Source organism: Dipodomys ordii, unplaced genomic scaffold (assembly GCF_000151885.1).
Source record: "Dipodomys ordii isolate 6190 unplaced genomic scaffold, Dord_2.0 Scaffold31, whole genome shotgun sequence".
NCBI classification, from domain to species: Eukaryota; Metazoa; Chordata; class Mammalia; order Rodentia; family Heteromyidae; genus Dipodomys; species Dipodomys ordii.
This window is the reverse complement of record NW_012267247.1, coordinates 10,060,366-10,073,201: the sequence shown is the minus strand read 5'-3', so window position 1 is coordinate 10,073,201 and position 12,836 is coordinate 10,060,366. Positions and strand designations below refer to the sequence as shown.

The 12,836-nt window shown below is 48.1% G+C and overlaps 1 protein-coding gene and 1 pseudogene across 2 annotated transcripts in view; both read right to left on the bottom strand.

Annotated features, from left to right (window-relative positions):
- Nucleotides 1–580, bottom strand: part of LOC105985782 — a 3,207-nt pseudogene extending 2,627 nt beyond the window's left edge.
- Nucleotides 581–2,043: 1,463 nt separating this feature from the next.
- Nucleotides 2,044–12,836, bottom strand: part of Myo15a (myosin XVA) — a 52,107-nt gene continuing 41,314 nt past the window's right edge. For both annotated transcript variants that reach the window (XM_013016398.1, XM_013016399.1), the window contains 6 exons: nt 10,098–10,258; nt 9,028–9,161; nt 6,386–6,519; nt 5,961–6,094; nt 4,028–4,168; nt 2,044–2,173 (listed from right to left, as the gene is read on the bottom strand). In XM_013016398.1, coding sequence (XP_012871852.1) covers nt 2,072–2,173; nt 4,028–4,168; nt 5,961–6,094; nt 6,386–6,519; nt 9,028–9,161; nt 10,098–10,258 — 806 coding nt within the window. In that variant the 3' untranslated portion in view covers nt 2,044–2,071. The remainder of the gene's footprint in view (nt 2,174–4,027; nt 4,169–5,960; nt 6,095–6,385; nt 6,520–9,027; nt 9,162–10,097; nt 10,259–12,836) is intronic.

Sequence of the window (12,836 nt, the reverse complement as noted above, 5' to 3'; positions counted from 1 at the left end):
CTTTTTGCTTATGTGGTGCTGAGGAATCGAACCCAGGGCCTCAGGCATGCAAGGCAAGCGCTCTACCACTGAGCCACCTTCCCAGCCCCAAACTGAGCTGCTTTTGTTCCTCTAGTTGCAGGTGGGTCTTTTTGATGGATTGATGTATCACAGGTACTGAAGAAATATACTGAGGGATGTGTGAGTTGATATTTTTTCCTTCTTCGTTCACTTCTACAGAAGCATTATCCAGTTTTTTTTGTTCTAGCTTCTTCTTTCAGTCATGGGTCTTGAACTCTGGGCCTGGGTGCTGTTCCTGAGCTCTTCAGCTCAAAGTGAGCACTCTACCACTTGAGCCATCACAGTGCCACTTCTGGTTTTCTGGTGATTTAATTGGAGATAAGAGTCTCATAGTTTCCTTCCCAGGCTGGCTTTGAACTATGATCCTCAGAACCTAGCCTCCTAAGTAGATAGGATTACAGGCATGAGCCACCGGTGCCTGGCTTCCATCATTGGTCATCTTCTTTGGTTCCTCTAAACTCAGTTCTTTGGACCCAGACAGGGGTGTGGCATTAACTGTATCCACAGCTGCCCATAACATGGTGAACTGGCTTCCTCTGTATTAAAATAGTAGAAAGTGTCAGGTGTGGTGGCATACCTGCAATCCTGGTCCTCAGGAGGCTGGCACAGGAGGCTTGAGGGTTTCACACCAGTCTACATACTGAGTCTGAGGCCAGCTTGACCTACATAGTGAGACTCAGTGCCACCTCAGCTATCTCCAGAACCATCCAATGGCAGATAAGTAAGCCAAGCCACGGAGGTTTACTTCTGGGTTCCCTGCCTTCTCCCAGTAATCACTGCATTAGCTTCTGATTGAGTGATGCCTGTGCCCTAAAGAGCACTTGGCTGTCACACTTTTTTACTCTTTTGGAAGGTTTGAGCTGTTTGTTTCCCTCATTAACTCTTAGTGGTGAGGAGAATCCTTTATATCTTTGCTGTCTTTTTTTTTTTTTTTACATCTTTGCTGTCATCTTTTATGTCTTTCCTTTCTGGCTGCTAAGTGGGAACATAGCATCTTCAATAATTGGTGTTGGGAAAACTGGGCATCCACAATGTAGAAAATGAAAAGTAGATTCCCGTTTGTCACTCTGCACAAAGGGGATCAATGTCAGATCTAAAACTTTGAAATTACTGCAAGAGGCAGTAGGAGAAACACTAGAACTCATAGGCATAGGCAGAAACTTTTTGAAGAGTCCTAGGGGTACAGCAGATACGAGAGAGGACTTGCCTCCATTCTTAACAAACTCCTATATATTCTCCAAAACCCAACTCCAGTGTACCATTCTCTGAGAAGCCCTTCCCAAGACATCTTCATCCCTTGTGCTGTATAGAATGTATCCAAGTAGTGGAAGTACCTCACTCTTAAAGCTTGTGTGGCCCATCCAGGTAACCTGGATGTGTGGATTGGGGGACAGAAATTTGAAAAGAGGAATAAGGACAGATGTGTCTAAAGGCAATGAGTCAGCCCAGATATGATTCCACCTTCTGCCTCCTCCCTCAGGCTTCTTTTCCAGCAACTCTCCAGTTCTGTGGATGACATGACTGCCAGACACACCTTTTATTTGCACAGAAATGACTGGGGGGAGGGGGAGGAGAAGAGCAGGTCATAGACCTGAGCTGAGGGGCAGCACAAGGTGGAGCACCTGAGGAGGAGACATGGGGCTGGGGTATGGAGCTGGAGCATATCTGAGTATCAAGTCCTGAGTTAACCAAAGGCAGAGCCCAATGCATCTAGGCCACTGGAGGAGGGTGTTCCCCTCACAGGAGTCAAGGCAGCATCTGCAGCAGGCAAATAGCAGAAAGCCCCAGGTCCTGCTTTATGTACATCTTGGACCAACATTTGAAAGTTCCTTCTGCTATCTGACCCCCCCCCAGGACACATCAGCACTTCTCTCCCAATTCTGGGTCTGTTCTCTTGGGTTTTCAGAAGATAGGTGGTTCTTCCTGCCTCCTTAGTTTTGTTCAAGGTCGTGGTCCTTGTAAGCAAGGTCACTGGTCCAGAAAGGGCAGCACCACAGGGCTGGCAGCAGCCTTAGAGCAGGGTGATCTCACTGGGGGGCAGCGTGAGCCTCTTCTCCCGGGCACTGAGCAGGTTCTCCACATGCACAGCCACCACTCGACACAGCTCCAGACCCTGCCAGAGACACAGTGAGAATCTAGGCTATCTAAGCCTTGTTTAGCATTCACACTGGGGTGGTACGTGCAAGATGTCCTTCATGCAGGGATCCTCAGTGTGGGAGAAGGAATGTTGGGCTCTAGGCCACGGTAAGCACAGGACTGCTACTGCCTCTGCTGCTTGTGAATTGTGTGGTCAAGACCAGTGACTTCACTTTTCTGAGTGTCAGTGGCCTCATAGGTAGGGGCTGAGTTTACCTGCTTAGCAGAGCTGTGTAAAGACTGAATGAGATTCTATTGTGCATAGATCCTGTAGATTTTAGAAACAGTCCATGAGACAAGGGGAGTGGCCCAGTATACACAAAGCTCTGAGTTTGATCCCTAGTACCCCCTCCATTAGTCTAATCCATAAAAGGCAACTGGTCTAACGGTGTGTTGCCATGGTGTCCACCTCAGGGTTCCCACTTGGAACAGGGTGGGCATTGTGGGAAATCAAGTTTTGAGTCTGGTTCTTTGACTAAGGCCAGTTTCAGGGATTCCCCCAGAGATTTCCTGGGTAACTGAAGCTACTCCCATAGGGACAATATGATGACAGCATCACTGCAGTGTCAGGTCTCATCCCAAGAGCTGCCTTCAACCCTTAAAGTTGTCCCTAAGAGGTAGCACTGCTACCCCAACCTGGAATTGAAAAAGGCTGAGGCCCAGGGTCAGCCCTGGCCCAGCTGGCCAGAACCCCAGCTCTCCCAGCTGGTATGGGGTAGAGTTCACACCTCCATGGAGAGAGGTGGCCCAAGGCCACAATCTGAAATACCCAAGGAGCCATCCCTGTTAACTAAAAAGTATATATGAGGTGGGGTCTATTACAGTAGAGATGGTTTTGAAAATTTAAGGACCGGATTGGGGGAGGAGGGACAAGGAAAGAGCATAGACTCAGCCATATGTAGAGACCATTCAGGACAGAAGGCATCAGGAAAAGAGCCAAAGAATGGGCATTGTGGCAGGTTACAGGGGTATGGATCAAAGGGAGAGAACAGAGAGTTGTGTTCTGGGGAGGAGGACAGGTCTGGAGCCTGAGGCTGCCAGGAGAAATGATTAACTCATAGTAGATATGGGTTGACATATAGTGGGAAGAACAACTGGAGAGCCTGGGCCCAAGTCACTGTTGCCAGGGGAAGGCATGGTACAGTGGAAGTCTCTTCCAGGTGGAATTGGTCCTGTCACAGAGGGCAGGGTGCTGCGCCCAGGTCCCTGCAGGGGAGGTAGAGACTGGAAAGGGCAGACATATTGGTTTTAACCCTCTCTCACTCTTAATCTTGTCTATGGGGGGGGGGGTAAAAACTTCATTCCTACTGGTCCATCAGAAGCCGTGAGAGTTGGACAGGAATCTAGTGCCAAGCCCCCCCCATCCCTTTTTAAGGACAGCCACAGTTGAGGAGGCACAAGACAGGTTGGCATCATTTTCCCTTCTGTCCCATGGAAATCCATTTGCTTTAACTGCAATCCTAGGCCCCATGCCTCCCTCCAGGTCAACATCCTCAAACCTCCCATACCCTGGCCTGCTCACAATCAACCTAAAAAGAAAGTCCCACATTCCACATTCTTAGCTTAACATTCAACTCTAAGGCCTGTACCTCCCTGATTGTGTCCTCCCCCTGCTCCCCAGCCCCATCAAATGTCTTTGTTTTGCAACCTGGGCTCTTTCCCACAGTCTCACTGTCAAGCAGCTTCCCTTGGAGGAGCCAGGATGACTTGCAGTTCTGTCCCCAGCATTGGATGCTCCCTGGACCACAGCCAGGCCCAGAGAAAAGCCCAGTGCATGGAATGAGGAACCTAGGGCCTAAGGAATAAGACTGGCCAGTGACAGAGAGCCCACCTGCTCCAGCTGCAGCTGCATAGTACGCTGGGTCGCCACATCGCCCAGCGCAATCTCTACATAAGGGTAGCTAGAGTTGGCTGTGGGCCTCTGGGTCCTTGTAGACTGTATCTCCTTCAAGGGGAAATTTACCATCAGCTCCTGGGAGTGGAAGAAGAAAGGCCAGACAGATTGGAGGATAGGGATTATCTCCAACACATCAGTTCCTACCCTGTAATCAGATCAGGAGAAGGCAGAAGGCCCTAGTTCAAATCCCAGTTTCTCAAGCAAGTCACTCAACCTCTCTGGACCTATTTCCTCACCTGTGTATTCAACAAATACTGATGATGCATCTACAGTGTGCCAGACATCACTCAGAATTCGTGGGATATAGGAGTATAATGGATGATGCTAGTGCCCTGTCACATCATGCTACTTCTGTACCCCCTTTTCATGGAGCAAGCAGACTCCATTGCAGGAAAAGCAAGAGCAATGGAGAGATAGTGTCACAGGAAGAAGCCTTGACTACTGACTGGTGGGGAGTAGTGGGTTACTGAGGAGAGATGAACTATACAAAGGGTGTGTTAGAAGCTGTCTCCAGCTGTCCCAGGGGGACTGACCTTCAGTCATGTGCCTGGAAATTCTCATCTGTGTCCCCTTCCCTGTTCCACCTTCTTTAGTGTCCCCTTCGTCACCTATAAATAAGCTACCAGCCCTGGAATCCTTATGTCAGCTTCTTTTTTTCTGCCTGTCTTGGGGCTTGAACTCTGGGCCTGAGCGCTGTCCCTGAATTTCTTTTGCTCAAGGTAGCACTCTAGAGGCTGGGAAGGTGGTTCAGTGGTAGAGTGCTTGCCCCTCATGCATGAGGCCCTGGGTTTGATTCCTCAGCACCACATAAACAGAAAAGGCCAGAAGTGGCACTGTTGCTCAAGTGGTAGAGTGCTAGCCTTGAGCTGAAGAGCTCAGGGACAGCACCCAGGCCTAGAGTTCAAGACCCATGACCGACAAAAAGAAAAAAAGAAAAAAAAAAAAGGTAACACTTTACCACTTGAGCCACAGTACCACTTCTGGTTTTTTCTGAGTAGTTTATTGGAGATAAGAGGCTCACAAACTTTCCTGCCTGGGCTGGTTTTGAACTTTGATCCTTAAATCTCAGCCTCCTGAGTAGCTAGGAGTATAGGCGTGAGACACTGGTGCCTAGCATCAGCTTCTACTTCTGGGAGCAAAAGCTAAGAAAGGAGTTTACAAGTCCTATTTGTAATGGGTTGTGTTGTGGCCCTCCAAATTCCAATGTGAAATTACAGTACCTTGAGCATGACTATATTTAGGTGTAGGAACTTTAAAGAGGTGATCATGAGGCTAGGGGTGAGAGAGTATGTTTACCTTGCACTCACAAGACAGTTTGATTCCCAGCACCACACACACACACACACACTAAAGTAAAAAGAGAGAAAGAGAGATGATTCAGTTAAAATAACACTGTTGTGGTGGGCCTTAATCCAGTATGGCAGGTGTCCCTAATAAAAGGGAGGTTGGTCCCTAGTAAAAGGGACTATAGGAATATGCACACACAGAGGAAAGACCAGGAGGACACCATGAGAAGCGGCCATCTATAAGCCAAAGAGAGGCCAGCTAGGCACCCACCTTGACCTTGGGCTTTTAGCCTCTTGAACCGTGGGAAATATATTTACCTTAGGTGAGTTGCCCAAACTGTAGCATTTGGTCCCACAGCTTGAGCAGACTAACACTGTCTGCAGGCTTGGCATGGCTCTTACCTCACCTGCCACCTTCTCCTCTTCCCTACAGGGCAGGAGAAGAGACTTGCCAGAGATCACATATGTGCTAAGTGTTCAGTCTGGGCCTCCACAGGTGCCTCTACCCCAGGAAGAAGTGGGAGACTACAGGATAGAGGGGACAAGGGACCTGTAGGTGGGGCCAGGCTAAGGACACTCACATGAGTCTCAGTGCTGAGAAAGTTGAGGCCATTGTGGTTGACGGCGAGAATGCAGGGGGCTGGCACAGTGATGTTGCTGCAGCTCTGGACAAAGAAGAAGGAAGAGCCGAACATAGGAAAGGCACTGAGGAGCCCTGCAGTGAGGAAAGGGTGTTACCATGAGACACACAAGAAGACAGAAGAGGCCCTCTCCCTTCCCCTCCCACCTCTCTGGCCTCTCCACCTCCCACCTACAGCTCCTGCTTCTAGCTCTCCACCCAAAGTCATCCCCAACCCAGGTGAGATTTTTCAGGAACATGTTAGGTAAGTAGGCAGCTCAGCCAGCACCAAAAAGAAAAAGATGCCTCCAACCCTTTCCTCCAAGACCCCTAAGTAGAGCACCCCTCCCCAACCATGTCCCCAAACTCTCCATGCCCAACTCTCACCCAAGAACTGGGCACGGGCCTGATGGGGACTGAGCGCCTGTGCCTGCTGCCGGTGCTGGCTGACCAGGTTAAGCCAGGCTGCGCCAGCCGTCGTATGATAGAGTTGCGCTGGGATATATTCTTGGACCTCCCGCCTGTATGGGGAGGAACAAGGGGCCTGAGCACCCAACTCTGCATCCTCACTACAGCAGGTAAAGTACAAAGCAGATGTCATAGCTACACCTGTCAGGAACTCTTGCAGGAGACAAGAACCCCCCAAAAAAAGAAGAAAAAAGAAAGAATTCAAAAAAAGAAAAAAAAAGAAAAGAAGTAAAAACCCAATGATTATTTTAAATCCAGGATTAGAATTATACCTTTAGGAGATTCCTGTTCTTCTTGTTTACAGTTATGCCATAAAAAGAGCTTTACATAGCCAGACTCCAATGGCTCACACCTGTAATCCTAGCTACTCAGGAGGCAGAGATCTGAGGGATATGATATGTGGGATTAGTGGACGGACTGCATGAGTACATCTGTAGCTTTAGCTTTCCCCTGTCAGGTCAAGTGGGAAAGGGCTTTGCAAAATGCTCCCCAGCACCAGACTTCTTACATAGAATGCAGTTTTTTTCCCCCTCAAACACTATTTGTATTAACATGGCATGGCTTTGTTATTTCTATTTTTAAATGAATCAATAAATCTTAGTTTTCTTCCTCCTCCTCCTCCTCCTCCTTCTTCTTCTTCTTTTGGTCAGTGGTGGGGCTTGAACTCTGGGACTGGGCACTGTCCCTGAGCTCTTCAGCTCAAGGCTAGTGCTCTACCTCTTGAGCCATAGCACCAGTTCCAGTTTTCTGGTGGTTAATTGGAGATAAGAGTTTCATGGACGTTTCTGCCCGTGCTGGCTTTGAACCATGTTCCTCAGATCTCAGCCTCCTGAATAGCTAGGATCATAGGCATGAGCCACCAAGTTCCGGCTTTTATTTTATTTTATTTTTTATTTTTTGGGTCCGGTCGTGGGGCCTGAACTCTGGGCCTGGGCGCTGTCCCTCAGCTCTTCAGCTCAAGGGGAGCACTCTAGCACTTGAGCCACAGTGCCACTTCTGGCACTTTTTTCTTATGTGGTGCTGAGGAATCGAACCCAGAGCCTCAGGCATGCAAGGCAAGCGCTCTATTACTGAGCCACCTTCCCAGACCTTATTTTATTTTTTGAGGTGGTGTGTTCTCACTGTATATTTCAGGCTGGCCTTGAACTCTTTGGGCTCAGGTAGCTGAGGTTCTAGGTGTGTACCACCATACTAAGTTTAACTTTATGATTTTATTTTTTCTTAGTTTTAATATTCAAGTGCATCAATATGCATACTGTACATAAATACAAACCATTTGAGGTCCTATTTTTATTCTTTTTTTTGTGCTAGTACTGGGGCTTGAATTCATAGTCTTGCACTCTTGCTTCCTTGCTGGGCTTTTTTTGCTCAAGGCTGGTGCTCTACCACTTGAACCACAGCTCCATGTCTTTTTTTAATGTGTGTGTGGTGACATTGAGATTATTATATTTGCTCTTTACTTTTTTCTTTTCTCCTTTCTTCCTTCTTTTCATCCTTTTTTGTTGCAGTGCTAAGGATGGAACACAGGGCCTCACCTATGCTAGGCAAGGTCTCCCACTGAGCTATGCCCTTCAGCACTGGGGTCCTATTTTCAAGAGAGTTAAAAGGTCCCAAGATTAGCCTGGCGCTGGTGGCTCACGCCTGTAATCCTAGCTACTCAGGAAGCTGAGATCTGAGGATCAAGGTTCAAAGCCAGCCCGGGCAGGAGAGACCGTGAGACTCCTATCTCCAATAAACCACCTGAAAACCGGAAGTGGTGCTGTAGCTCAAGTGGTAGAGCGCTAGCCTTGAGCTGAAGAGCTGAGGGACAGCACCCAGGCCCAGAGTTCAAGCCCCATGACCGACAAAAAAAAAAAAAAAGTCCCAAGATTAAAGGTTTAGGTGTAACTGATTTACACTGTGAGCGCCTATCATAGCTTTGAAAGTATCAGTAAAGCCTAACTCCCCAAAATGTACTTAACGAATCCCCTGTTGCTGAATATTGAAGTTGCTTCTTTTGCTGTCATGAGCAATGCTGTAGTAAATATTTTTGTGGCTGAATCTGCATTGCCATGTGTATTTCTTGGACCACTTGGTATGTGTGTCCTGACAGTTGTTTTTTGCTGGTCTTAGGACATGAACTCAGAGCCTAGGCTCTATCCCTGAGCTTCTTTTGCTCAAGGCTAACACTCTACCACTTGAGCCACAGTACCATTTCCAGCTTTTTCTGTGTACATGGTACTGAGGAATCAAACCCAGGGCTTCATACATGCTAGGCAAGCACTCTACCACTGAGCCACCTTCCCAGCCCTGTCCTGACGATTTCTATATCTTTAAATTTGTTCTGTGCTATAAACAGCAGCTGGAAGCAACCTGTCATGAAAGAGAGGTAGAGTCCCAGTCCTTATGGTGAATGGGAAGACTCCAGCCCCAAGGCCAGGACAGTCTCTTCCAGACAGCCTCTCTGGAACAATGGGGAGTCTGAGGGGGACTGGGATAGGTAGTGATGAGAAAAGTGGAGAGTAGGATGCAAAAGCATGGGTGCCTGTCCTTCAGACTGAGATGGGTAGACAGGTGCTCACACACTGGGCAGGTAGAAGTGATCCTTGGCGCGGTGCTGCAGTGAAGCCAGCTTGGACACCTGCTGTAGCTGCTGCTCGCTGGGCCGGCTGGCTGGCACACTGCTAAACAGGCCTTTCAGGTAGTCAGGCAGGACCTGCAGGGAGCAGATGTATGAGATGCTGTCAGGCAGGTATTCACTGGGGTATTCACTGGCAGTGACTGGAGACAGACAATTATAACCATGCCAGCCCTATCTCTTTGTGATATGGCTTTTTTTGGCATCATAGGTAGAGCTGGAAAGGCTGTGGCTTTCAAGGCAATGAAGAAACTCTTACAGTTACATGGCAAAGTGTAGTCTTGTAAAAGGAGAGCACAAACTCTATGGTGTGCCCAAGTGTTCAATAGACAAAAGGATTTGCATCAGAATTTTTTTTTGTCATCCTGGGGCTTGAAGCTAGGGCCTGGGCACTGTCTCTGAGCTTTTTGCTCAAGGCTAGCACTCTGCCACTTGAGCCACAGCCCCACTCCTGGCTTTTTCTGTTTATGTGGTACTGAAGAATCGAACCCAGGGTCATGCATGTTAGGCAAATACTGTACCACCAAGCTACATCCCCAGCCATTTGGGGAGGGAGTCATGGGGCTTGAACTAAAGGCCTGAGTGCTGTGTCTAAGCTTTCCTGATCAAGGATAACAACATTCTACCACTTTGAGCCATGGCTCTACTTCTGGTTTTCTGGTGGTCAATTGGAATCAAGAGTCTCATGGACTTTCCTGCCCAGGTTTGCTTTGAACCATGATCCTCAGATCTCAGCCTCCTGAGTAGCTAGGATTACAGGCATGAGCCACCAGCTGCTGGTTAGCATCAGATTCTTGAGTAAGACACTACCAGATGGTGCAGAGCTAGACTCCAACAGCAATCTTGTGTGGCCACAAGAGCAAACTGGTTCATTCCATACTCAGAATTGCTTAAACTTTGACACTAGTTCTCCAAAATCCCAGCTGTGGCATTTGTGGTGTCTGACTTCATGGTCTACCCCTTCCTCCCAGCAGCCACAGGGTGTAGAGCAGCAAGAGGGCTGGGTGTGCTGACCTGGTTGTAGTGCATGGTCACATACAGCTCATTCTCAAACTTGAGTGGCTGATCCCAGAGCACTCGCCGGAACCAGAGCATGTAGCCGCCATCCACCTTTTCCATCTCTGAGGCCACGTCCAGAATGTAGGCCTGGCGGCTGAGTGGGCACACATGCTGGCCTGTTAGAGAATGGAGAAGCAGGGCTGAATGAAGCACACTTGTGCACATGTGTGCACATGTACAGAGTAAGTGTGCAAACCTCAACCTGCCAGACAAGCAAGATGTCACTTGAATACACCACTTCCCCCGGGCCACATCTTCCACACCACATAAACTCATTAGGGAAGCAATACCATGTGTCTTGAAGTGTTGGTCACTATAGAGGGAAGTAACTGCAATTCAAAGGTAAAGTGATGTGTCATTTTTCCCAAGGAAGGGGCTCAGGAGTGTCTTGGAGGGCAGCCTGCCTGGGTTTGGAAAGGATCTTGGATTACATTCAGGGAAAGGTTAGCTCCTTCACAGAGGAGGCTAGGGACAAACAAGTATAACTGGCCTCACTCAGCTCATGACAAGCCTTTCATTCAACTTCTTTTTTTTCCTAATTTTTTTTGGCGTCTGGTCGTGGGGCCTGAACTCTGGGCCTGGGCGCTGTCCCTCAGCTCTTCAGCTCAGGCTAGTGCTCTACCACTTGAGCCACAGTGCCACTTCCGGCTTTTTTCTTTTTGCTTATGTGGTGCTGAGGAATCCAACCCAGGGCCTCAGGCATGCAAAGCAAGCACTCTACCACTGAGCCACCTTCCCAGCCCCTCATTCAACTTCTTTCAGGCTCTCCTGGACACCTGTTTGTGGGAACAGAGTGGAAAGGCCTGGGGTCTAAGCCTAGGAGAGAAGTGCAAGATGTTTCCCTGCTGCACTATTTCTTCACCATCTCACCCCTTCAGTAAAAAATTTTATCAAAGAAGGGTGGCTTGGCATGAGGCAGACTGACTAGAAGGCCTTCTTCACATCCCTACAGTGTGACCTTGGGTAAGTCACTTAGCTTCTGTGGTCCCAGAGATGTCCACATCTTAATACTTAATCCAAGGGTTCTTCTAAGAGGCAGATAGAATCAGTCAGAGGAGGAGGGACAGGGATAGAGCTAGGAGAAGAAGCATTGAAAGATCCTACATTGCTGCCTTCAGATGGAAGAAGGTACCAGGAGACAAGAGAAGCTTCTAGAAGGTGAAAAGGGCAAGAAAATGGATTGTCTCCAACAGCTTACAGAAGAAACACAGCCCTGACCACATTCTTATTCCAGGATTTCCGACTTTAATAATTACAAGATGGTAAATCCATGTTGTTGCAGGCCATTAAGTTTGTGATATGTTGTTGTAGCAGCCAAGGAAACTAATACTGCCTTTCTTGGCCTCAGTTTCCTTATCCATAAATGGGAATGATAATAGTCTATACAGTTGTGGTGGGAATTAAGAGATTATGGTATAGCTCAGTGGTAGAAGACTTAACTAGCATGTATAAGGCCCTGATTTGATCCACAGCACTACAAAAAAGAGAGGAGTTTATAGTATTATAGTGTATATATATATATATATATATATATATATATATATATATATATGTGTCTGTCTGTCTGTCTATTGGTGGTGGTGGTCGTCGTCGTGGGGTTTGAATTCAGGTTCTGGGAGCTGTCCCGGAGCTTTTTCGCTCAAGGCTGGCAGTCTATCACTTTAAGCCACAGCTCCAATTCATTTTCTTGTGGTTAATTGGAGATAGGAGTCTTTTTTTTTTTTTGGTTGTGGGGCTTGAACTCTGGGCCTGGGCACTGTCCCTCAACTGTTCAGCTCAAGGAGAGTGCTCTACCACTTGAGCCACAGCACCACTTCTGGTTTTTCTGATGGTTTTATTGGAGATTAGAGTCTCACAGACTTTCCTTCCTGGGCTGGCTTTGAACCATGATCCTCAGATCTCAGCCTGCTGAGTAGCTAGGATTACAGGCGAGACACTGTTGCCAGGCTGAGATAAGAGTCTCATAGGGACTTTTCTGCCCTGGCTGGCTTCAAATTGCAATCCTCAGATCTTAGCCTCTTGAGTAACTAGGATTACAGGCATGAGCCACTAGCACCCAGCTTATAGTATTACATGTTTTAAACTGTGCCTGGCACATAGTAACTGCAATCAGTTAGATGCCTTCCCCCATCCCTGTGTCTCTGCTGAACTTGGCAGATAGTGCTGAGGGCATCTCCCTAAGATCCAAGACATAAGGAAGAGGGCTGGCTGGAGGTGGTAGGAGCTGAAGAGTTGCTGGAGGGAGGCAAGGCCATGACCTAGAGGATACATGCCACAGATGGAAGATGTCTGCTTGGGTTGCAGGAGTCCCAGGGAAGAGAGCCTGGTGAGAACTTTGGCAGCCCTTGTAGCACCAAAAGTGTCTAGAGCAAATGCTGGCATTGTAGGCTCCTGGAGGCTAGGCTTATGGATGAAGCTTCCTAGGATACAAGGATCTTAAGGACAAGAAGGGCTGGAAAGGCCCTGAGGGACAAAGACAGGAATCAAAGAGGGTCTTGTCTTCCAGGAACTCCTAGTCTAGAAGGGGAAATAGACTAATTTAAAACAAAGAACAGGGTAAGGGAAAGGCTGAGGGGCTCAGTACACATAAAAGTTCTTCCAAATGGGGATCTAGGGCTCCCTGAAAAGAGTGGCCTTCAAGACTGGGTCTAGGACCCCACATGGCCAAAAGCCTGTAGTGAGAAGGAACCATCA